Source organism: Adiantum capillus-veneris, chromosome 7 (genome assembly GCF_014529385.1).
Source record: "Adiantum capillus-veneris isolate H3 chromosome 7, ASM1452938v2, whole genome shotgun sequence".
Taxonomy (NCBI): domain Eukaryota; kingdom Viridiplantae; phylum Streptophyta; class Polypodiopsida; order Polypodiales; family Pteridaceae; genus Adiantum; species Adiantum capillus-veneris.
Window position 1 is genome coordinate 167,983,508 of NC_140937.1, and position 24,740 is coordinate 168,008,247.

General features: G+C 44.9%; 1 protein-coding gene across 4 annotated transcripts in view; it reads right to left on the reverse strand.

Moving 5' to 3' along the window:
- Positions 1 to 24,317, reverse strand: part of LOC147455013 (uncharacterized) — a 66,812-nt gene extending 42,495 nt beyond the window's left edge. The window contains exons 1-2 of one of the 4 annotated variants that reach the window (XM_086516862.1): positions 23,977 to 24,239; positions 14,921 to 23,639 (exon numbers count right to left, since the gene is read on the reverse strand). In XM_086516862.1, the coding sequence (XP_086372988.1) occupies positions 15,060 to 16,169 (1,110 nt within the window). In that variant the 5' untranslated portion in view covers positions 16,170 to 23,639; positions 23,977 to 24,239 and the 3' untranslated portion in view covers positions 14,921 to 15,059. Of the gene's footprint in view, positions 1 to 14,586; positions 14,881 to 14,920; positions 23,640 to 23,976 lie in introns of those variants that run through there. The other 3 variants (XM_086516863.1, XM_086516864.1, XM_086516865.1) reach the window with 3 other exon arrangements.
- Positions 24,318 to 24,740: the final 423 nt, after the last annotated feature.

Sequence of the window (24,740 nt, forward strand, 5' to 3'; positions counted from 1 at the left end):
TGAAGGAGCCGATGAAGAGGCTTGCTGTCCAGAAGAAGTATCCTGCCGAAATTCACAGCGACCATTCCGTCTATGATTGGGATGATTGCGTCGTCGATTCTGAGTACTTCCAGAAGATGAGACTCGGGAAGTGGCTGCTTGTCCAAAAGACTGTGGTCAGAAGGAGTTTTGCCCAACTGAATATTGTCTCGAAGATTGAGATCCTGAGAAAGAACGCTCATTTTGGCCTCCTCGTTCTCTGTGATTACGCTGTGAAGAGCCAGCATAATTGGAAGACCGGTCACTAGAAAAGAAATTTCAGTATGGGCATCAATTATCGCTAAGACGCTTGACATAAGCGATTTCAGCATCTAGTGTGGCAGGGTTAAATTTGTGGACATCATCTCGCAGGGAAGGCTCAAGCCCGTCAACAAAGCTATATAGTTTGTCAGAGGGACTAAGGGTCTCTATCTCAAGAGTCAGTTTTTGAAACTCCGAGATATACGCGGCCAAGGAGCCAGTTTGGCTCAAGCAACGAAGAGAAGACCGGGCGTGAAAATCCACGTTTGCAAGCTCAAAAGCCTTACATAGGACGCGCCCGAATTTTTTCCATGTAGCGGTTATCTTGCAATCTTTAACCCACCAACGCCACCATAGGAATGCAGTATCCTTTAGCAGGGAACTTTCCAAAGCAACCTTTTTACTTTCAATGAGATTTGTGTTTGCAAAATAAACATCCATCTTGAAAAGCCAATGATCAAGCACGCAATTATCGCAACAACCATTGTAAGGCTCGGGTAACTTTGTATCAATTTTCTTTTTTTGTGTTGTGTTTATTATTTTAAAAAGATATTTTAACTCTGGATTGTCTACCTCTGATTCCGGAGGCTCGACTTGCTCAGGAACTGACTCTGCTACAGAGGAACCGAATGTGTAGCCGACTGGATCCTTGAAGAAGAGAATGCCTATAGGATGTCCAAACGAGATGTCATTGATGCCAGACCGGTGGAAAGGGCCTGCTGGAGGACTGACATCTACTCTCTAAGTTCAACGATCGGATCTGCTAGTGGAACAAGAGCGCTAATAGTTTAGAGGGAATATCTTGAAGAAGCTGGAGAGGCATGTAGGCCGTAATGAGAGGAATCTGCTGCTGACGCGGCGTCAAACTCCTCCAGGAACTCCGCTCCAAAATCGGAATCCTCCAAGAAGCCTGCTCCAAGATCTAAATCCTCTATATCTTCGACCTTGTTGACAGAAGGTGTGTCGTTTGGGGTCAAAGGAGTATAATCCGGAATATTGAGCTCGCTGTGAACACGAACTAGAGGCTGCTGTGAGATGACATTGTTCACCATATCGACCCGACACTCCATCAAAGAATATGCCAAATGAGGGTATCACCCCATGTGCTCGAAATATGGCAAATGAAGAGGTTCGCACGTAACAAATATGTGCCACACCACCCAGACCTGGAATCGAGAGGTGTGGCGATGTGTGACATACACCAGATAGTCCTGAGGTAAAATTGTTGTTGTTGGTGCGGGAGCAGGTGCAAGCGTCGGAATAGGTTCTGGAACAGGTATCGCCTCTGAAACAGGTGCGGATTTGGGAGTTAAGGAATCCAGAATTATGATCACTTCTGGTTCGTGTGCTGGTTCCGGTTCTGACTCCGGGTATAGGGAATGATAATGAGTTCGGGTGCCGAGAGAGGGTACGCCGGCAATTCTGTGTCGGGAACCTCGTCTATGTACGAGATGTAGGGAAAGGAGTGCACCGCGCGCAGGAATTGAGTAGCAAGAGGCCAGGACCATCCACGTTGGCTCTGTGTGAGAGAGGGGAGAGAAACAATTCCCAGCGTTGCATCATGGCGTTTTTTTTCTGGTTTATTTAAGGGGTGCTTTCATATAGCCCTTTAGTTAATTGGGCTGGCCTGCCAAGTTGAGCACCCACATTGGGTTTTAAAAAAAAATTGCATTGCTGGTTTAATTAACTTCGCATAAAAACTTACAAAGGGACAGCCAGCGCAAGGGAGTCCGCCAACGAAAGGGATGCACTGCTTGGAGATTGCATCGCGAACAGGTAATTCAGCCAACGTCATGCGCCGGGTAGCAAGCGAAGAGGCACACCGTTGGGAAGGGGTGCGAGCACGAAGGGGCACGCTGTCGAGAAGGGGTGCGAGCACGAAGGGGCAGCCCGCTGGCTATGTGGCTATTTGCGCAAAGAGGTGCACACAAAAGCCAAAGGGTACATCCCACGAAAGGGTAGCAACAAGGGCCACCAGCAAAATCATTCACGGATACGTGCGCGCGCACACACACAACTCTTCTGTCCTTTATGGTATTGCACTGAAGTAAGGAAAATTCAAGTTACCTCATGCTCGCATATGTGGGCGTGTACCACCTTTCTTCTGCTGCCGTGCAATTCCGAGAGAGGGGGGAGAGGGTAGCGGCGAGGATGAGCGGCTCACAACCTTTGGGTCCCAAGAAAAAAATTTGCTATGATATCACTCTAAGGATTCTAGTTACTAATCCTTAATTAAGTACTTAAACTCATGATTAAGTGTCACCAGCGTGTGACTACTATCTATCCTTTTCGTTGATTTCTTTCTTATTATTTATTTACTTTCACTTTTTGGAAACACCCCTCAGGAAATCTAACTGCCTTGCATTGCATAGCTAGTGTGGAACTGTCCAGAGGAAGTCCAGGCCTGAGGGCAAGAGAGCACTAAGGTTGGACAAGAACTATGGTTAGCCAAAGTGGGGTCATTGACTAGCCAAAGTGGAATCCTTTGCTACAGAGGCTACATTTCAGTTCTGGGTGTGGCTACAGTGTACAAAGGGGGTCAGATGACCTAGAAAGATACAATGGCAGCATCTCCTAAAATTTAGGGAACTGCTATTTTGGGACCTGAAAATGTGTTTGCGTCATTACCTCCGGAATGACAAGGGGAACATTTTCTTACTCTACCGTGAAGTCAACTGGGCAACCGGTTGGGAGATTTTTAGGCGGCAACCCCGAAACGGGAAATGACTTGTAAATGTGCCAAGTGGCACATTTCTGTGCACTTTCCTCATGCAAGAGAAGGTGGCGCTGAATTTGAAGGGAGAAGAGGCTCATTTGCAGATTTCTGTCACGGGTTAAGAGCTATGGAGTGCTTCCTTTCCCTCCTATGTACAGTGCGGTGCCGGGAGTGATGCCCTGCACGCTACGCACTGCCCTCTCTCTCCCCTATGGGAGTATGTTATGCCCCACTAGTGGGCTTTTCAATTGACCAATGTACAGTTGTGTGGGTTCATGCGCGATTGCCGAGGCAAAAGCCTCTTGCACAGGTATTGGATTAGCTAGCGGCTAATCCCCCGCAGGTACAGGTGAATTCGGAGAGGTTTCATGCCAGAAATCTCGTCCGATTCAAAGGGCAAGTAGCCCTACAGGTGCAGGAGCTCGAGGACTTGCTACGGATGCGACCGGCACGCGAAACGGAGCCCGAAACAGTAAATTACAGCCTGCTGTGTATTTTTGCAGGTTTAGGGTTTTGACCCTAAACGGTCCCTAATAGCCCCAGGAGGTTCGGGGACGCGAGGGGACCGATATACAGATGATCTGGCGCATTTTCGGGGTTGAAAACAGAGAATTCAGCGTGCTGCAAATTCTCACCAGGTTTTGCAAAGTGCCGTATGCGTCAAGAAAGTCATTCAATGCGTGGGAATACTAACTGTGAAGGGTCTTAGTACAGTTATGCTGCCGAAATCGGGCTGCAACATTTGAAATTCAGCCAAGTTTATGCGGGGCAGCTTGGGAACCACAGCATTTATTCCCTCTTTTAAACAATAAAGAAATAACGAAAGGGGCGCCTAAGTTAGGGGCCAATCTGGTGTCGGTCTTCTCATACAGGTGCATTCTAGCAGCATGTATCCCTTTCCCCTTTATTGTGTCTTGAAAGTACAGGTAAAGTGGGCGACAAATTAAATGGGTGAAAGCAAATAAGGTTTAAGTCTAAGGTCTACCGCCCTTTTTGAAAGTACAGGCCGGTTTCATGGTTCCATCCCCGGGATTAAATCACTTTTTCCCATAGAAGTGAGCCTTGGTCAGTTTGGGCTTGAAGACACGGGGGATCATAGACCAGACACAGGAAATTGCAATCATGGCTGACAGACCAGATGATGTGACTGAAGAGGTTTCCTCTTCGCAGGGTCAACAGACACATGAAGTGGGTGAGTCTTCAAGACCACCACAGAGGGATGATGATATATTCAGGACCCAGTTGGTTACTGCTGTGGCTATGTTCACACAAGTAATGCAGAACCCGAGGTTTTTAGCCTTTCTGCAACCTCCTCTTCCGTCTCAGCAAGTTGGGTCACTGGATCATATTCAAAAGCCTCTTAAGGCTCGAGCACAGGTGATTCATACTGCACAGTCAATGGAAACACCTGTACACTTGACGTAGAACATGCAGTCTCTACAACCTGTGCCTAAGATGCAAGAACAGGTGGCTAAGATGCCAGTCTTTCAAGCTGTATCAGTTCAGCCAGCCACTTTTCAGCAGCCTATAGTTGGTTCTAATGGGCAGGGAAGCAACCTACAAGCTATGCAACAAGTCTTCCCACCACCTTCAGTACACCCTCGCTATTTTGAAGGTGGATCAGTATTCCAGAGCATGGCAGAGCATGGCTGGTCATGCGCCTGGAAATCAGTTTTACACGCCAGGAACAGTGTTTGGGGGTGCTCAAACGATGATACCTAACCCCATGTATGGTGTCACGGCCATGCTACCAGGGTTTCAAAGCACTCAGGGCCAATTTGGGATGCCACAGGCAAATTTTGGTATGGCTGGAATTACAAATCAACAGCCAAATATGGCATTTCCAGGTCAACTTAATTGCAGTCAGGGAACACAAATGAACCCTAACAGTGTTCCCATGTTTCAGTCACTTCCATAGGACAACTTAACGTCGCTGGAGAGGCCAACTCCGTACAAAGAAGGTGGCAAAGGTGTGACATTCACGACCTTTACAGGGTTTGATGACAGGAAGAAGGCTCTCTCATTCCTCCAACAGTTTGACAAGGCCTATGCAGGGGGAAACTTTACAGAGGCTTCAAAGGTCCGCAAGGCAGCCACTTTCTTGACAGGGAATGCGGAACAATGGTGGACAACTTTATTGCTGCAAGGGCAAGCGCCGTCCACTTGGATTTACTTCAAGCAGATTTTTGCAGCAGCATGGTTATTTAATGACTTTGAAGCAGATGTCATGACAAAATGGCACCAGCTTAATGCTGCTACTTGCAAGAATCTGGATGACTACAATCGGAAGTTTTGGAAAGATCTACTTCCAGTAACTTCCTATAGGTTTGTGCCATTGACAGAACAGATTGAAAAATATTGTTGTGGCCTACCCAAAGGATTGAGAAAGTATTGTACGAAGACCAAAGCCACTACTTTGACGCAGCTCATCGAGGTAGCAAACACTGGCAATGGTTTGCTCAAGGGAGAAGATTGTGAATTCAATACTGGCGTCAAGGAAGGATCAGCCAAGAAAAATTCAGCGAAGAAGCACGTTCCCAATGAGGTTCCTAAAGGGACTCAGGAGCCGGCAAATGCAAGGAAAGGCAAAGCTACGGCTGATTCAGAAAAGGGACCAGCGAAGAAATGGAAAAGACGTTTTCCTCACAAGTCGGAAGAGCAAAAGAAGGTCCGGAGGTCAAAGAACAAATGATTCATCTGTGAGCAGCCTGGCCACATTGCTTACAATTGTCCTACAAAGAAAAGGCCAGTTGATTCGGAAGACAAGGAAGACAAGAAAAGAAAGAAGCCCATGGCTGGTCTAGTGCCAGATATGGTGGGCGACAAGCCAAATTCAGATGCAAGTGAGCTTTGCAGAGCATGGGGAAAGGTCGGGGATCAAACAGTTCTTATCTTCTTTGATCCAGGTGCCAAAGCCAACTTCATTTCCCAAGAATTGGCTTCAAAGTTGGGAATCAGACCTGAAGAGATGGGATATATAGCAAAGGCAGGTTTGGCATGTCCTGGCCATACAGAGGCTGTGACACCCATCATTGGAAAGTTGCGCCTACATATCCAGTCCTATGTAGATGCTGAAGAATTTTACATCATGCCACTGGACGGATGTGATGTGTTGTTAGGTATTCCTTGGTTATTTCGTGTACAGGGAATCATGGATGCCTACAACAAAAAGATCACTGTACAGAGCAGGGGAAAGACTGACATTCTGGATGTAAAGCTTAAAGGGGAGTCTATTCCCACTGTATCAGCTTCTGCTATTACTTCTGTAATGAAAAAGCATCTTTCTGCGTACTTGGTTTTTGCACGTGAAGTGTCAGATTGTGATGAATCAAATTTATCTGTGCTAGATAAAGAAAGGTCAATGTTTTTACAACAGTATAGTGACTGTTTTTCCGATTCATTACCGTCTCAATTACCGCCAGAGAGACCCGAGGACCATGCGATAGATTTGGTGCCTGGCAATAGCCCACCAAATAAGCCTCCCTACAGGGTTAGTGCGGCTCAACAGAAAGAGATAATGGACCAAGTACAGGAGCTGTTAGAAAAGGGGCTGATTCAGCCCAGTTCATCTCCGTTCTATTCTCCAGTGTTGTTGGTGCAGAAAAAGGATGGCTCATGGCGTATGTGCATCGACTACCGTGCATTGAACAAGAATACCATCAAGAATCGGTTCCCTATACCTAGAATTGATGACATTCTGGACAAATTAGAAGGAGCAGCTATGTTTAGCAGGATAGATCTAAAGAGTAGGTACCATCAGATCCGCATTAGATCAGAGGATGTGCACAAGACTGCTTTTAGAACGACGTTTGGCCTTTACGAATTTTTAGTGATACCCTTTGGTCTCACAAATGCTCCTGCTACATTCAATAGGATGATGGACAGAATTTTTCTGTCCACACCAACAATTTGTTGGTACATTCTTTGATGACATGATAGTCTACTCAAAGAATGAAGAGGAGCATAGGCATCACTTGGCCATTGTGTTCGAAGAGCTACGCAGTCATAGGTTGCTCATCAATGCAAAGAAAAGTGAATTTTTTCTAGAAGAGATCCACTTTCTGGGACACATTGTCTCAAAGGATGGTGTCAGAATGGATCCTGCAAAAGTTGAAGCGATCAAGTCATGGCCAGATTTGAAGATGGTGCACGATGTCCGAAGTTTCTTGGGACTATGCTCCTATTACAGAAGGTTTATCCAAAATTTCGCTGAGATTGCTTCACCCTTACATGCTCTTCAAAAGAAGGCGGTCACCTTTAGATGGACACAGAAAGAGATTTCAGCTTTTAATCTCTTAAAGAAAAAGATGACTTCAGATCCAGTCATTGTGTTGCCAGATCTTTGGAAGTCATTTGTGGTCCAATGTGACGCCTGTGGTAGTAGCATTGGTACAGTGCTAATGCAAGATGGCAGGGTAGTAGCCTATGAGAGCAGAATTTTGCAAGGGCCAGAGATGACCATGCAGGTCTATGAGAAAGAGTTACTGGCTGTGATCCATGCGCTCTTAAGTTGGAAACACTACCTGCTAGGTGCAGATTTCGTTGTCCAAACGGACCATCAGACCTGCGATACTTCTTGACACAGGCAAAGTTATCTGAGAAGCATATGCGATGGGCAAATATCTTGTCCATGTTCCACTTTCAGATTGTGCATGTGGAAGGCAAGAAGAATGTTGTGGCTGATGCCTTGTCAAGGAAGCCACAAATTTCAGCTGTGTCAATTCCTTATCATCATGAACTTGATGATATGAGAGAACAGTATGCAAATGATGAAGATTTTGCAAGGGTCTTCGAGCAACTAATGGATGGACAACGTCATGAACACTATCTTCTCAAAGATGAGTTCATGATGATGCATGGCAGATTGTGTGTCACAAAGCCATTGCGACGCAAAGTTATGGAAGAGAGTCATGTCCCACCGTATGCAGGGCATCGTGGTATCGATGCTACAGTTAAAGCGGTTGAGACATTCTTCTACTGGCCTACATTGAGAAGAGATGTGGATGCCTTTGTGTGAGAATGCCTAACATGCCAGAAGGTCAAGTTTGACAGGCAAAAGGCACCAGGGTTATTGCAACCACTACCTATTCCAGATAAACCATGGGAAAGTATTGCTATGGATTTTATCTTTGATCTTCCGAGAACGCAGACAGGAACCGATGGTATTTGGACCATCATTTGCAGATTCAGCAAGCAGACTCATTTTATTCCTGTCAGGAAGAAGATAAGCCAGATCAAATGGCACGCTTGTTTATGAGCAATATTTTCAAGTATCATGGCATGCCACAATCGATTGTTAGCGACCGTGATCCACGCATGACAACTTTGTTCTGGAGAGGCTTGTTTGAGAATATGGGCACAACGCTCAAATTCTCTTTATCATTTCATCCTCAACAGATGGGCAGTCAGAAGAGGCAAATTCTACTGTCCTAGATCTGCTGAAGTGCTATGTGTCAAAGCATAAAGGAAAGTGGGAGTAGTATTTGCCATTGGTGGAGTATGCATACAATAATACAGTGCATTCATCAACTGGCAAGGCACCTTTTGAGATAGTTGAAGGTGGCAAGAAAGTTCCTCCCATACTGCATACAAAGGACAAGATATTTGAAGCAGATAAATATGTTTAGGACATGGATGAAATGTACAAGAAGGTCAAAGTGGCCTTAGAAAAGACTCAAGCAAAGCAAAAGAAAGCAGCTGATCGTCACCGTCGTGAAGTGGTATATTCACTTGGTGATTGGGTGCTTTTACGCTTTGAAAAGGCAAGGTTAAAGAAGATGAAGGGCAAGGAAAGATTGTTTCCAAAGCTCAGCATGCGTTACTATGGGCCTTTTCAAGTGTGCGACATAATCAGTGATGTTGTATATAGGCTGAAATTGCCTGACAGTTGGAAGATTCACAATGCGTTTCATGTGAGTCTTCTCAGACCCTATGTGGGTGATGTGCCAGAGGATATGCCAGCTGAAGATCAGCCAGAAGTCGGAACTTGACGAGATCTTGGTCCCGGAACAGATTTTGGCACATAAAGAAAGAAAAGTGAAAGGCAAGGTTGCCACGCGTCACTTAGTAAAGTTCAGAAACTATCCACCAATGGATGCTAAGTGGATGGAAGAAGGTGAACTTGAAGAGTCACCAACTGTGTTATCACTTTACCTTGAAGCCTTCGATTTGCAATCTACCTTGACCCCTTGAGTTTCAAAGCTACATGGATTGTCAATATGACAATGGCTTTTGAAACAAATGATGTACATGGTATTTAAAGTGAGCTCAAATGAAATACCTGTTACATGAATATTAGAGCTATACAGATTGTCAGTTTGGCAATTGCTCTTATGGAATGTCCAAAAGTTTGGTTAGTGCTATAGAAGTGAGTACTTCTTGTCAGTTTGTCAAGGATACAGTAATTGCTTCTATTAAAGGGTACATGTGTAACTGCATTCTTAAACTGTTGGTTTGGGTATGCTCGAAAGTGTTACTGGGCCCAACGTGTACTATAAGACAGTGGCAAAATGCGTAGCTACTATTTTGTCATTGGAAAGTTAGTGACTCAAAGCAATGGCAGAGTGCGAAGCTACCACTATGTCATTGGGACAGGGTTCACACGCAGGCAATACATGTGTCGACGAAGTGTTGAATACACCAGGGTTGACAATGAGCATGTATGTGTCGTACATATGTCGACAGGTGTTGAATACATCAGTGTTGACTGTGAGCATGTATGACATAGATGCAAACGAGGACGTTTGAGATTTCAAGAGGGGGTATGTCACCAATGTGTGACTACTATCTATCCTTTTCGTTGATTTCTTTCTTATTATTTATTTACTTTCACTTTTTGGAAACACCCCTCGGGAAATCTAACTGCCCTGCATTGCATAGCTACTGTGGAACTGTCCAGAGGGAGTCCAGGCTTGAGGGCAAGAGAGCACTAAGGTTGGACAAGAACTATGGTTAGCCAAAGTGGGGTCATTGACTAGCCAAAGTGGAATCCTTTGCTACAGAGGCTACATTTCAGTTCTGGGTGTGGCTACAGTGTACAAAGGGGGTCAGATGACCTAGAAAGATACAAAGGCAGCATCTCCTAAAATTTAGGGAACTGCTATTTTGGGACCTGAAAATGTGTTTACGTCATTACCTCCGGAATGACAAGGGGAACATTTTCTTACTCTGCCGTGAAGTCAACTGGACAATCGGTTGGGAGATTTTTAGGCGGCAACCCCGAAACGGGAAATGACTTGTAAATGTGCCAAGTGGCACATTTCTGTGCACTTTCCTCATGCAAGAGAAGGTGGCGCTGAATTTGAAGGGAGAAGAGGCTCATTTGCAAATTTCTGTCACAGGTTAAGAGCTATGGAGTGCTTCCTTTCCCTCCTATGTACAGTGCGGTGCCGGGAGTGATGCCCTGCACGCTACGCACTGCCCTCTCTCCCCCCTATGGCAGTATGTTATGCCCCACTAGTGGGCTTTTCAATTGACCAATTTACAGTTGTGTGGGTTCATGCGCGATTGCCGAGGCAAGAGCCTCTTGCACATGTACTGGATTAGCTAGCGGCTAATCCCCCGCAGGTACAGGTGAATTCGGAGAGGTTTCATGCCAGAAATCTCGTCCGATTCAAAGGGCAAGTAGCCCTACAGGTGCGGGAGCTCGAGGACTTGCTACGGATGCGACCGGCACGCGAAACGGAGCCCGAAACAGTAAATTACAGCCTGCTGTGTATTTTTGCAGGTTTAGGGTTTTGGCCCTAAACCGTCCCTAATACCCCCAAGAGGTTCGAGGACGTGAGGGGACCGCTGTACAGGTGATCTGGCGCATTTTCGGGGCTGAAAACAGAGAATTCAGCGTGCTGCAGATTCTCGCCAGGTTTTGCAAAGTGCCCGTATGCATCGGGAAAGTCATTCAATGAGTGGGAATACTGACTGTGAAGGGTCCTAGTACAGTTATGCTGCCGAAATTGGGCTGGAACAGTTGAAATTCAGCCAAGTTTGTGCGGGGCAGCTTGTAGGAAACCACAGCGTTTATTCCCTCTTTTAAACAATAAAGAAATACCGAGAGGGGCGCCTAAGTTAGGGGCCAATCTCGTGTCGGTCTTCTCATACAGGTGCATTCTAGCAACCTGTATCCCTTTCCCCTTTGTTGTGTCTTAAAAGTACAAGTAAAGTGGGCGACAAATTAAATGGGTGAAAGCAAATAAGGTTTAAGTCTAAGGTCTACCGCTCTTTTTGAAAGTACAGGCCGGTTTCATTAAGACTTAAGAAACTTGAAATGAACTCAGAGACAAGACTCAGAAGACTCTGTGTTTGATTGATTGAAACTGTGATACAAGGGCTTATTATATAGGGGACGAACAGGTACATATGAAAAGGTATGACCCTTCACGAAGAGACGCATCCTTTAGGCGAATAGACATGTCTTTAGGCGAATAGACACATCCATTCGATGAAGAGCCGCAACCATTGGTCGAAGGGGCATGACTAGTTGTTGAAGGAGTGTGGACGTTGGTGAAGAGACATGACTTTAGAGCGAAGGGTTGGGACCATTCGAGAACAGGAGTCCTCTTGGGTAAGTCACTTCGCATTTGTATTTGTAATGAATCAAGAAGAGTGTACACAATCGTGACAGTTGGGGCATGCGTAAGTTGTAACACAAAGGCCTCAAGGTAAAGTTGCAATACATTTGGTATCTAGCAATTCACACTCTTCCATCCACTTTGCATCCATAGGTGGATAGTTCCTGAACTTCACCAAATACCGTCGTGCAGCTTTTCCCTTAACTTTTCTTTCCTTGTGTGCCAAAATCTGCTTAGGCATCAAGATCTCATCAAGTTCCTCAACTTCTGGTTGATCCTCATCTAGCATATCTTCTGGCACATCTCCCACGAAGGGTCTTAGAAGACTCACGTGAAACGCCTTATGAATCTTCCAAGTATCAGGCAATTTCACTCTATAAGCAACTTCGTTGATCTTGTCAAGTACTTGAAAAGGCCCATAGTAACGCATGTTGAGCTTGGGAAATAACCTTTCCTTGCCCTTCATCTTCTTTAACCTTGCCTTTTCAAAGCGTAAAAGTACCCAATCACCAAGTGAAAACAACAATTCACGACTGTGACTGTCACAAATGGGTGACGTAGCAGCACACCCCGGACACACACTGACACGTGGTAGCAGTACGGACCCCCGCATATTGCGCACATTGGCTGTTGTGGCCACTGTGCGGACTTTTCCGGATTTTGTGGCGCAAAAAGCGGAACTCCTGACGTGGCATGGCGTACAGAATTCCCTACTTTTTGCTGGCTGAATTTACGTTGCCTATTTTTATGGCAGCTTTTGGGATAATTGCTTTATTTTGAGCAAGCTTTTAAATTACTGCTTTTGGACATCCCTTGTACCAATAAATAAGTGGGAAGGGCCTCACTTCTCAGAGCATCTGGACGTAGAGTCTAAGAGTGAGCACCTACCCACTGTACTTTGAACACACATTAATACAAAAAGAAATACCGAAAGGGGCGCCAGTCCTTGAGGCCAATACCTCTTGGCACGGAACTACGCCGGGCCATGTGGACTTAATTGTGAAGTGTGAACTGTTTTGAAGTGAATCTCTGTTGTGTCGCTAGAATCTTGACTTGGGGTGTCCAAGTTTGTTACAGTGGTATCAGAGCATGGCCGATTTCTACTACCGGAAAATCCGATCCTTTTCTTGCGACACTTATGGATTCCAACAAAAATCAGTCAATTTCTTCTGCATCTGGGAATGCGGGAGGAGATCACACAGAAGAGCAATCAAAAGAGAACGGCCAACCCCGGCCTACTCAGGCTGAGATTGAAGAGATGGAACGTTGACAATTGGTTGACGACACAACAAAGATGATGATTAACATTACAAAGGATCCAAAACTTGCAAATTTTTTCACTCAACAATCCTTCGAAGAATTACACACCCAGCGGCAGAAGGCCACAGAGCCACCCATCAAACCGGCACTCAAGAAACCTCCTTCTCCGAGCATGTTTACAGAGCAAGAATTAGAAGAGGTGGTTCAGACACAGATCAGCCGGCTTTTGGACGCAAACAATAAAGGCAAAAAGCACAACAAAAAGCATAAGAAAGGAACTGACTTCCCCGATTATTTGGGTCGTCAATCTACTTTTGCATTGGCAAGAAAGCTCTTCTGACTCGAGCGAAGAAGACATGAAAGGGAAAAAGCGAAGCAAAAAGTAAAGCTTCGGAAAGTACAAGAAAAAGACAAAGAAGCCTAAATTTCGCCCAGTTTCTGACAGTTTTACAAAAGACTCATCCTCAGATAGTTCGAACTCCGTCGATCACATGTTTTACGCAAAGAAGAAGCATTTTTATAAAGCCAACCAATATGACTTCCTTGAAGATAAAAGCAAGAAAGTAAGAGAATGCAAAGAAGGTGGTGTTAGGTGCAGCGGAATGATTGTTTGCGCTTTGCTCAAGATGAGTGCTCCGAACTGTGCTCAAGGGTTCCTTTTAGTTCTTATGGAAGGGAGAACCTTCCGTTCTTAATGGAAAGTGCTATGATCACAACAAAGTGAATGGACACTGTGCATGCAAGTGTATGAGACTCAGAGATAGAGAGAGAAGATTGATACAACACCAGAGACGTAAAACCCTCCTCCAAAGGCCCCACTCTCGTCGGTGAGAGTGGTCTACTTATTGATTGCACAAAGTGCTACAATGCGGATGCAATGGACTGATGCAACTTGGGACTATGCCGATGATGACGACGGTGATGGACGACGACGACTTTGAGGCTAAAATCTGTGGTCTTCTATTTGTTGAATTTCGGGGCTGTTTCGGTGGCTGAAAATGACTGTTTTGGCTGCGTTTTCAAGGCTGAAAAATGGGGGTTCTTCTGTAACCAACTTGGGCTGATTCTACTGTTGTTCCATAGGGCTGAAACGTTGTTGTTTTGATGCGGCATTGGCTGAAAAACACTAATGCTGGGCTGCCTGTGTCCTTAGCCAAAAACGATGGACTTGATGGACTCCAAAAACGCTGATGGCTGAGATTGGAAAACGCTAGCAAACTGATGCTTCTGCTGGCGATTGGGTGGATTGGCAACCGCTAAGGGACTGGGAGATGAGGGCGATCATGCAAGGGATGGAAACGCCAGAGATCTGGGTACTGCTGTTGATGCGGAAACTGTCAAGACAAAAAACGCTAGGTGCTTGAGGGTGTTGGCGATGACGGCAATGGAAAACGCCAAGGGTTCTTGCTGGGTTCTACTGAGAAGGTGCCTGTTGAGCGGGAAGCTCCTGCTGCCTCTTCTGCCAGAAAGTGCTAACTTGGGTTTGCTTATATATTAACTTAGCAAAATTTCCCTACCTACTTTTGTTGGGAAGTCACTTAAAAATAATAAGTGATAAATGTCAAAAATAGGGAAGATAGGCTAAATGCACTGGAAAATTCCCCTAACTGATTCTAATGGATTCTGATGGGAATACTGATGATCATGCTGTGTGCAACTAGAGGATATGCATCTACACTAAGTGACTGGGCATGCACGGTCTACGAATAGACTCACAAAAGTATCAGATCACTTTCAATCTAGACTTGACTGGACTGACTGAACCTTGATCATGTTGTAGCTTGTCCACGGACACATAGGGTTGGATGTGTCACGTGACATCCCCTCCTTTTCAAAGTGAGGTACTGGTACCGAACTGTATGGCGTCGAGAGAGATCGCCAATAGCATCCGGAATCTTGGAAGGGACTCTTCGTCGGTCCACTCTGATGTGTGGGTCGTGCGGTACTTGAGCTTCATAAAGGTCTGCAACGCTTGCTTCTTTGGGCCGCGCCGAAAGCGACAGTCTTTCGAGTCTCCTTCAATGCTTCAACTTCGTCTAGAGTCATGCTTCTTTCTTCTTCAAGAATCTCCATGGCTGAAAATTCCTGAAACCATTTCCAACACAAAACCATGAACATACCATTCCATGTAAAGTAAAGGGAAAAAATCTTGTCTTCACTAAAGACTGTGTATGCAATGTAGATGAACATAGAGACGGAGTGACAACCCGTTCATCAAACACATGCAAACAATGAGATCAAATCTTTTGCTTATGATCTAGAGCAATCAACTGTGGCAATTCACAACTGAAATGCCCATGCTTGGTGCTCATACTTTCATGTGCTCTGTCGAAAATTGTGTCATGCCAAGGAAAAGACATGAAATGTGACTTCCTGACATACATACTGTTCAGCTTTTCATGAAAAATCCGCATACATGCGTACTCATCCAAGAGAGAAACGTGCTCAACATACAGTATGGCATGCCTAGGAAAAGGGATCACATAACAATGCTGACTAAAATACAGGAAACGATGACGAATGAAACATTCGAACAATGCCTGCGTATCAATCATGGGAACACATAATACTTCCTGTGAGGGTTCTTTGGACCTAGGCTCGAGAGCCAAGATCAATTCTTCCTGAAGGATCAAATCTGCAACGAGGTTAGCTTCGCTAGAAAAAGCGTCCACTAACACATCATCCTTGTGAACAATCACATCATCTTCATGCAATTCATCATGCTTGTGAGAAATCACATCTTGATCATGCAAATCATCATGCTTGTGAGAAATCACATCTTGATCATGCAAATCATCATGCTTGTCTTTATCATCCAAATCATCATGCTTATCTTCATGCAAATCATTGTGCTTATCATTGTCATTCAAATCATCATGCAAATCATTATCAATTAAATCATCATCATGCTTCACACAATCATGCAAATCCTGTGTGTCATGCTTTGGAGAAGAAGAGACTGAGAGAGTCTCCTTTTCCCGATCTTGTTGAATTTGTGCCTGCATTTGAGAAAAGAGTTGCAACATCTCTTGCATTCTTGCTTTGGTCTCGCGGTCATGTTCTGCTTGTCTTGCTTTGGCTTCCAAGCGTGCTTGCTCGTTCTCACGCGCTATGGCTGCCATTCTTTCTTGGTACTGGCGCTCTATGGCTGCCATGTCTTCTTCGTAGGCTTTTCTTTCTGCATCTCTTTCTTGGTCCAACTCCTCCCTACGAGTTAGCGCAATCCTTGTCGTAGATGGAAAAGGAGGAGGGTCGGAAAAACCTCCTTGTGGGGAAAATTCTTCTTCGCCTCTCTCATGCTCATCACCTCCAAGCCAAGTATCCATTCCGCTTCGAGTGATGATCATTCTGAAGTCGTAGGTTCTTGTGGTCTTGGGTTCTTAAGTTCACGAGGAACTTGGGTTCTTGCGGGTCTTGGGTTCTTAAGTTCACGAGGAACTTGTTCTTGCGGGTCTTGAGTTCTTGAGGTTCTTGAGGTTTTCTTTCGCTTGCAAACCGTGTTTGAGAAGGATCTTCTCTTCACCCGAATTCTACTCCTTTCTGCGGGCGCACCCTTTGGCTGCCTTGTGCTCACACCAAGGTTGCTTTTTCCCACCTCACGTCGATTGGCCGGCCGCTAAGTGCACGGTCCGCTCTCAATGAGTGAAAAGAGACACAAGGGGAGGCTGGACAAGCCCTTCTTTCCTGGGATTCTTGTCACTCGTCAATAAAACACGATTAGGAATCGACGAAGCGAACTTGGGTTCGTGCGACCTCAATAAGCAAAAAAAATTATTGTGGTTCTTTCCTTGAGGGATACACAACACTACCAAAGCTCTGATACCAATGTTAGGTGCAGCGGAATGATTGTTTGCGCTTTGCTCAAGATGAGTGCTCCGAACTGTGCTCAAGGGTTCCTTTAAGTTCTTATGGAAAAGAGAACCTTCCGTTCTTAATTGAAAGTGCTATGATCACAACAAAGTGAATGGACACTGTGCGTGCAAGTGTATGAGACTCAGAGATAGAGAGAGAAGAGAGATACGACACTAGAGACGTTGTAAAACCCTCCTCCGAAGGCCCCACTCTCGTCAACGAGAATGGTCTACTTATTGATTGCACAAAGTGCTACAATGCGGATGCAGTGGACTGATGCAACTTGGGACTATGCCGATGACGACGACGGTGATGGACGACGACGACTTTAGGGCTGAAATCTGTGGTCTTCTATCTGTTGAATTTCGGGGCTGTTTCGGTGGCTGAAAATGACTGTTTTGGCGTTTTCGAGGCTGAAAAATGAGGGTTCTTCTGCAACCAACTTGGGCTGATTCTACTGCTATTCCATAGGGCTGAAACGTTGTTGTTCTGATGCGGCATTGGCTGAAAAACACTAACGCTGGGCTGCCTGTGTCCTTAGTCAAAAAGGCTGGACTTGATGGACTCCAAAAACGTTGATGGCTAAGATTGGAAAACGCTTGCAAACTGATGCTTCTGCTGGCGATTGGGTGGATTTGCAACCGCTAGGGGACTGGGAGATGAGGGCGATCATGCAAGGGATGGAAACGCCAGAGATCTGGGTACTGCTGCTGATGCGGAAACTGTCAAGACAAAAAACGCTAGGTGCTTGAGGGTGTTGGCGATGACGGCAATGGAAAACGCCAAGGGTTCTTGCTGGGTTCTGCTGAGAAGGTGCCTGTTGAGCGGGAAGCTCCTGCTGCCTCTTCTACCAGAAAGTGCTAACTTGGGTTTGCTTATATATTAACTTAGCAAAATTGCCCTACCTACTTTTGTTGGGAAGTCGCTTAAAAATAATAAGTGATAAATGTCAAAAATAGGGAAGATAGGCTAAATGCACTGGAAAATTCCCCTAACTGATTCTAATGGATTCTGATGGGAATACTAATGATCATGCTGTGTGCAACCAGAGGATATGCATCTACACTAAGTGACTGGGCATGCACGGTCTACGAATAGACTCACGAAAGTGCCAGATCACTTCTAATCTAGACTTGACTGGACTGACTGAACCCTGATCATGCTGTAGCTTGTCCACGAACACATAGGGTTGGATGTGTCACGTGACAGGTGGACAGTCAATTAAGTTTGACTCTTTTTCTAGATTTCGAGATGCTCCGAGGGCTTTGGCCTTCATACAGCAGTTTGATATAGCTTTCTCTGGAGGGCATTACTCAAAGCACTCCAAGATTCGAAGGGCTACCTCTTCCTTCAAGAGAAATGCTCGAACATGGTGGTCCACCCTTCTACTGAGAAAGGAAGCTCCAGCTAAATGGTTGAAATTCAAAAGGCTTTTTATTTCTTCTTGGCAAACTCGGGAGTACGAACGAGATATACGAACTGCTTGGAATCATCTTCAGATGACCTAGGGAGATTCTCTAGACGCTTATTGCGAGAGATTTTGGAGCTCTTTTTTACCAGCCTCTTCATTTAAGAAGGTCTCGTTTAAAGAACAAATTGAGTGGTTTTTGCTGCGACGGAGATCCAAGACTTGCTTGGAACAAAAGTCAAATTCTATTCAAGAATTGATGGGTCATGCGAAACGGGGTTTTGCCATACATTCGGGCAATCTGACTTACCCCACAAATGAGATCTTGACTCAAGGAACCCAACAGACTTCTAATAATGAAAGTAGAAAGAAAAAGAGTTCCCACGAAAAGAAAGACAAGGATTCACGACCCTAGCTCACTCTTCGAGAGAGGGTCGTGAATCCTTGTCTTACCCCACAGATGAGATCTTGGCTCAGAGAACCCAACAGAAAAAGAGTTCCCAAGAAAAGAAAGACAAGGATTCACGACCCAAGCTCACTCTTCGAGAGAGGGCCAACTACATTAAAGAGGGGAAGTGTTTCGGATGCAAGGAACATGGGCACGTCTCCGCGAAGTGCCCTAAAAAGGCACAGCAAGAACAAAATGAAGACAAGCCAAAGAGTTCAAGAGCGGCTGAGGAACGTGGACGAAAAGGCAAGATGAACACAGGATTGGTTCCAAATTGCATGGGTACTGACCCAAGCACGACTGATGAAAGTACAAAACTTTGTCGAGCTTGGGGCAAAGTGAAAGATCAAGAAGCCCTGATTTTCTTTGATGGAGGAGCCAGGCCAACTTCATTTCACTTGAATTGGCGGCGCGGCTCGAGATTACACCCGATCGGATGGGACCACAAGCAGATATAAAAGCATCACATGCCCTCACTCAGAGGAGAGGATCAGTTCTTGCAAGAAGAAGATGCTGCTGCAGATTTCATCCGCAAAGAAGATGTTGCCATTGAGGCCCATGGCTGCCCCAAGTGTACCAGATGTCGCCATGACCCAATGCGCGAGTTCCCTCGCGAAGAAGTGCCTACAGAGCGTGTTTCCATCGCGACAAGTTGCTGTATTTCTCTATTTTCAGCCCATAAACGTCGTTGACGGGGCTGAATTACGAGAAGGAACCCGAGAACACGCCTCTTTTGTGTGTAGGATTGGAAGAGAGGATTTTCTACGTAGAGATCTCTTCCGGAGAATTGTTTTTTGAGAACCAAGTGGCGTTTCGAGCGTCGAGACTTTGAAGGTAACGATTTTCATGTTGTGATCTCTTAAGTATTTGTTTGCAGGTGTACTTTCTCTTAATGAGGGAATAGGAGCAAAGGAAGGCATGAGCTTCTGCAGGAGAAAAGCGCTCTGAGGAACTAGAGCTAGTGTAACAAACTGCTGACGTGTCGACCTACTGAAGAACGGAGTTATCGGCCGAGGGGCCTAAACCCTAACAAAAACAAGTAACAGAAGAAGAAGTCCTACCGACTTATGGGGACCCCGTTCGATGGGGCCCCAAGTGACAAAGGATTAAAATAAAGCAGGACCTGCACACACACACGCAAAAACTGATGACGTGGCAGATTTTTGAAAATTACACAGACATGATGACGCAGCAAGCTGTACGGATTTCCACGTTTTGTGTTGGCTGATGACGTGGCAGACTGTACGGATTTCCGTGATTTACGTGCTTTTGAGTTTGAAGGCTTTTTACTGTAAACTGCTTTTGGGGCCTAGGGCCTTTAGATATGAGGTTAGGGCTCATTCTCTAGCATGCTTCCTGGAGAAGGTGCAGAGCCTAGAGTACCGGCTTGTACTTTGATGATGCAATATAAAGAAATACCGAAAGGGGCGCCAAGGTTTGGGGCCAATACTCTCTGGGGTGGAATTTCGCCACTCCGTGTCGCGTGTCGTCTCTCTCTTTCAGTTCAGTTGTTATTGAAGTGCTAAAAAGTCTGTTCAATCTGCTCTTTTCTATTGGCACGTGGTGTGACAGCTAGATCAGCCCAAGGGTTTCGTACCCAAGCTTGGAAAGCAGATCCACGAATCGAAGGGAGGTAGACTCTCGAGATGCGATCCCGAAGTTGAAATTCCCAAGGGAAGGACTTCGTGTACAGGAAAGCGGAGTTATTCTGCAGGAAGAGGACTCTGGAAACAGAGTCGAAAAAGAATTACAGGGATGCCATGCCCTGAGTCTGGAAGGTGAGATCTAGAGGCGAGAACCTTGATTCTTGAGGATTTGGAATAAGGAATAAAAGTTCCTTGGAATAGGGTTTTGCCCTAGGAATCCGAAGCTGAGGCTTCCAGGAACCATCAAGTCTTATTCTAGAACGAACGTGGTAATACGTTCGGTCAAGTGCTTGTATAGACTTCTCCTCAGTAATAAAGATACTATTACGGGGGGGGGCCCAGCCCATCTTCTGGTCCCCAGTACTGTGTCGATCTTCTCTCTCTCTCTCTCTCTCTCTCTCTCTCTCTCTCTCTCTCTCTCTCTCTCTCTCTCTATATATATATATATATATATATATATATATATATATATATATATATATCTCCTCTGGCTTCAGTACTAAGTGATAAATTCTATTTATCCGAGTCTATTTTATATTGCTATGCGCTCCCATTTGTGACAGTAAACATAGGCTATAACCTAAAGGCCTCAAGATAGAGCTGCAATACATTTGGTGACTCTCACAGTTCATGCTCTTCCATCCATTTTGCATCCATAGGTGGATAGTTTTTTAACTTTACCAAGTAGCGTCTTGCAACTTGTCCCTTTACTTCTCTTTCTTTGTGTGCCAAAATCTGCTCAGGTACCAAGATCTCATCAAGTTCGTTGACTTACGGCTGATCTTCCTGTGGCATAACTTCTGGCATATCACCCACAAAGGGTCTTAGAAGACTCGTGTGAAACGCATTATGAATTTTCTAAGTGTCATGCAATTTCAGCCTATAAGCAACACCATTGATCTTATCAAGCACTTTAAAAGGCCCATAGTAACACATGCTAAGCTTCGGAAATAACCTTTCCTTCGGCTCTTCATCTTCTTTAATCTTGCCTTTTCAAGCCGTAAAAGTATCCACTCACCACGTGAAAACAGTAATTCACGACGGTGACAATCAACAGCCCTTTTTTGCTTTGCCTGAGTCTTCTCCAAGGCAAGCTTAATCTTCTTATACATTTCATCCATGTTCTCAACATATCGATCTGCCTCGAAGACCTTCTCCTTTGTATGCAAAATGGGAGGAACCTTTTTGCCACCTTCAACAATCTCAAAAGGTGTCTTGCATGTGGACGACTGCACCGTATTGTTGTACAAGCATAGGCAAATAATGTTCCCACTAGCCCTTATTATCTAACACATAACATTTCAGCAGATCCAGGACAGTAGAATCAGCCTCTTTTGACTATCCATCAATTTGTGGATAAAACGAAGACGAGAACTTTAGCGTAGTGTCCTCAAATAATCCTCTCCAAAACAAACTCGTCATGCGAGGATCACGATCACTGACAATCGATTGTGGCATACCATGGTACTTAAACACATTGTACATGAACAACCGAAGATCAAAGATAAAATCCATAGCAATGCTTTCCCATGGCTTATCCGAAATCGACAGTGGCTATAATAACCCTAGTGCCTTTTGCCTGTCAAACTTGACCTTTTGGCAAATCACGCATGCTCGCACAAAGGCATCCACATCTCTCCTCAAAGTAGGCCAATAAAAGAATGTCTCTACCGCTTTAACTGTCGCATCAATTCAACGATACCCTGCATAAAGTAGAACATGACTTTCTACCATGACCTTATGTCGGAATGGCCTAGTAGCACAAAGTCTGTCATGCATCATCATAAAACCGTCTCTGAGGAGGTAGTGCTCATGAAGTTGCCCATCTTGCAATTGTTCAAAGATCCTCGCAAAATCTTCATCGGTAGCATATTGTTCCTTCATGTCATCAAGGTCATGATGATAAGGAATTGAAATAGCTGAAATTTATGGCTTCCTTGATAACGCATCAGCCACAACATTCTTCTTGCCTTCCACATGCAGATAGAAAGAATGTTTGCCCATCGCATATGCTTCTCAGATAACTTTGACTGTGTCAAGAAGTATCGCAAGGTCTGATGGTCTATCTGGACAACAAAATCAGCACCTAGTAGGTAGTGCTTCTAGCTAGAGAGCGCATGAATGACAACCAGTAGCTCTTTCTCATAGATTTGCATAGTCTTTTCTGGCCCTTGCAACATTCTGCTCTCATAAGCCACTACCCGACTATATTAGCACTGCTCCGATCCTATTGCCACACGCATCACACTGTACCACAAATGACTTCCTGGGATCTGGTAAAACAATCACGGGATCTGAAGTCGAGTTTTCCTTTAAGAGACTAAAAGCTGAAATCTCTTTTTCGGTCCATCTGAAAGTGACCTCTTTCTTTTGCGAAGCGTGAAGCGCGGAAGCTATCTCTGCAAAATTTCAGATAAACCTTCTATAGTATGAGCACAATCCCAAGAAGCTTCGGACATCATGCATAGTCTTTAAGTCTGGCCATACTTCAACCTTTGCGGGATCCATTTGGACACCATCCTTTAACACTATGTGGCCAAGAAAGTGGATCTCTTCCAATAAGAATTCACTTTTCCTAGGATTCAAAAGTAACCTGTGACACTGCGTAACTCTTCGGACACAATGGTCAAGTGACGCCTATGCTTCTCTTCATTCTTCGAATAGACTATCATGTCATCAAAGAATGTGCCAACAACCTTTTGATGCGAGCGGAAAATCAAGTCCATCATCTATTGAACGTAGCAAAAGCATTTGTAAGACCAAATGGTATCGCTAGAAATTCATAGAGACCAAATGTCGTCCTAAACGCAGTCTTATACACATCCTCTGGTCTTATACGAATCTTATGGTACCCACTCTTAAGGTCTATCCTGTTGAAAATTGCAGCATCCTCTGAATGGTCAAGAATGTCATCAATCCTTGGGATAAGAAACCTGTTCATCATGGTATTCTTATTCAATGCACGATAGTGACTAGTCAATACACATGTGCCAAGAGTCATCCTTCTTCTGCACTAGGAGCACTGGGGAGCAAAAGGTGAAGAACTAGTCTGAATCAGCCCCTTCTCTAAAAGCTCCTCAACCTGGCCCATAATCTCTTTCTGTTGAGCCGCACTAACCCTGTATGGAGATCTAATTGGTGGGCTAGAGCCTGGCACCATATCTATTGTATGGTCCTCAAGCCTCTCCGGCGGCAATTATGACGGTAATGAATCAGAAAAACAATCATTAAACTCTCGCAAAAATGTTGATCTTTCTTTTCTCTAACACAGATAAATTTGACTGACAACTATCTGAAACATCACGTGCAAAAACTAAGTACGATGATTCTTAATTACAGAAGTAATAGCCGAAGCAGATACAATAGGGACAAATTCCCCTTTGAGCTTTACATACAAAACATGAGTTTGTCCCTATGCTGAAGGGTGATCATTTTGTCGAAGACATCCAGAACGCCATGTATCCTGAACATCCACAAGATTCCCATTAGCGCATCACACCTTTCCAATGGCATGATATAAAACTCTTATGTGTCCTCATACGACTGAATAAGCAAGCGCAGCTTTCCAATGATAGGAATGACACACTCTGAGTGGATAAGACATGTCAACCCTGAGATATACCAAAATTCAAGAAGTAAATCAAGAAACTGAAGGGAAACTTTAGGTATGAGCACAAAGCATGCCTACATCACTAATACAGGTTCAAGTCATCCTTTTTGGAGAACTATCCTCACTCCATCAAAGTTATCTCCGGTGATGAACATTGTATGCAAGATGTTTCAAAATAAAGGGGCGTTACCTTTGAATGTGTACGGAAATACCCTACATTGACATGCGGAAAATCGTACATTCCCGCCTCACACAAGGAAAACGACAAGCTCATTCTTTGCAACACCCTCCTCGCTACGTTTCCAAGTAGCGTACCCGGGTTTGGTAGTACTCAAGAGCTGGGGTGGCATCTTGGCCGTCGCTGCGATTCCCTTTTCTGTGCTTCTTGTGAACGAGAATAGCTGCACCACCAGAGACGGAGGCGCAATCAACGGCGACGCTGCGTAGCCTCTCTGCCTCTTCATCGTCGATGTCGGACGATGAGGTGGATGCAGTTCCCATTCGGACTTGTCACAGGCCAAAATAAATTGGCTAAAAGTAGTTTTGAGTACCCTTTTGTTGAAAAGATACGAGTGTTCAAGCAATTTTCTAGACGAGCTGCAAAAAGTCTCGGACATCTAAAGATTGCTTTGAAGACGAAGGGAGTGGCACGTCCTCGTGATTAATTGACACCCCCTCGGTCAAGTGGGATCTACGGTCCCTATTGATTGGGGGCGACGGGATTGGTTTTGCATCATCCTATGGCGGTTTAATCCCCAGGTGATCACTGTGTGATCACAATTAAAGTGGACTCCACGTAAACTTGATGTGAACATCAAGTGAACCCCATGTAACTCCCAATCAAGATGTGATCACCATGTGAACCCACTTATTTCAAAGTGATCATGGTGTGACCTCGCGCATCCCAAAGTGATCTTCGAGTGAACACCATGTGATCCTCACCCCATCATTTTT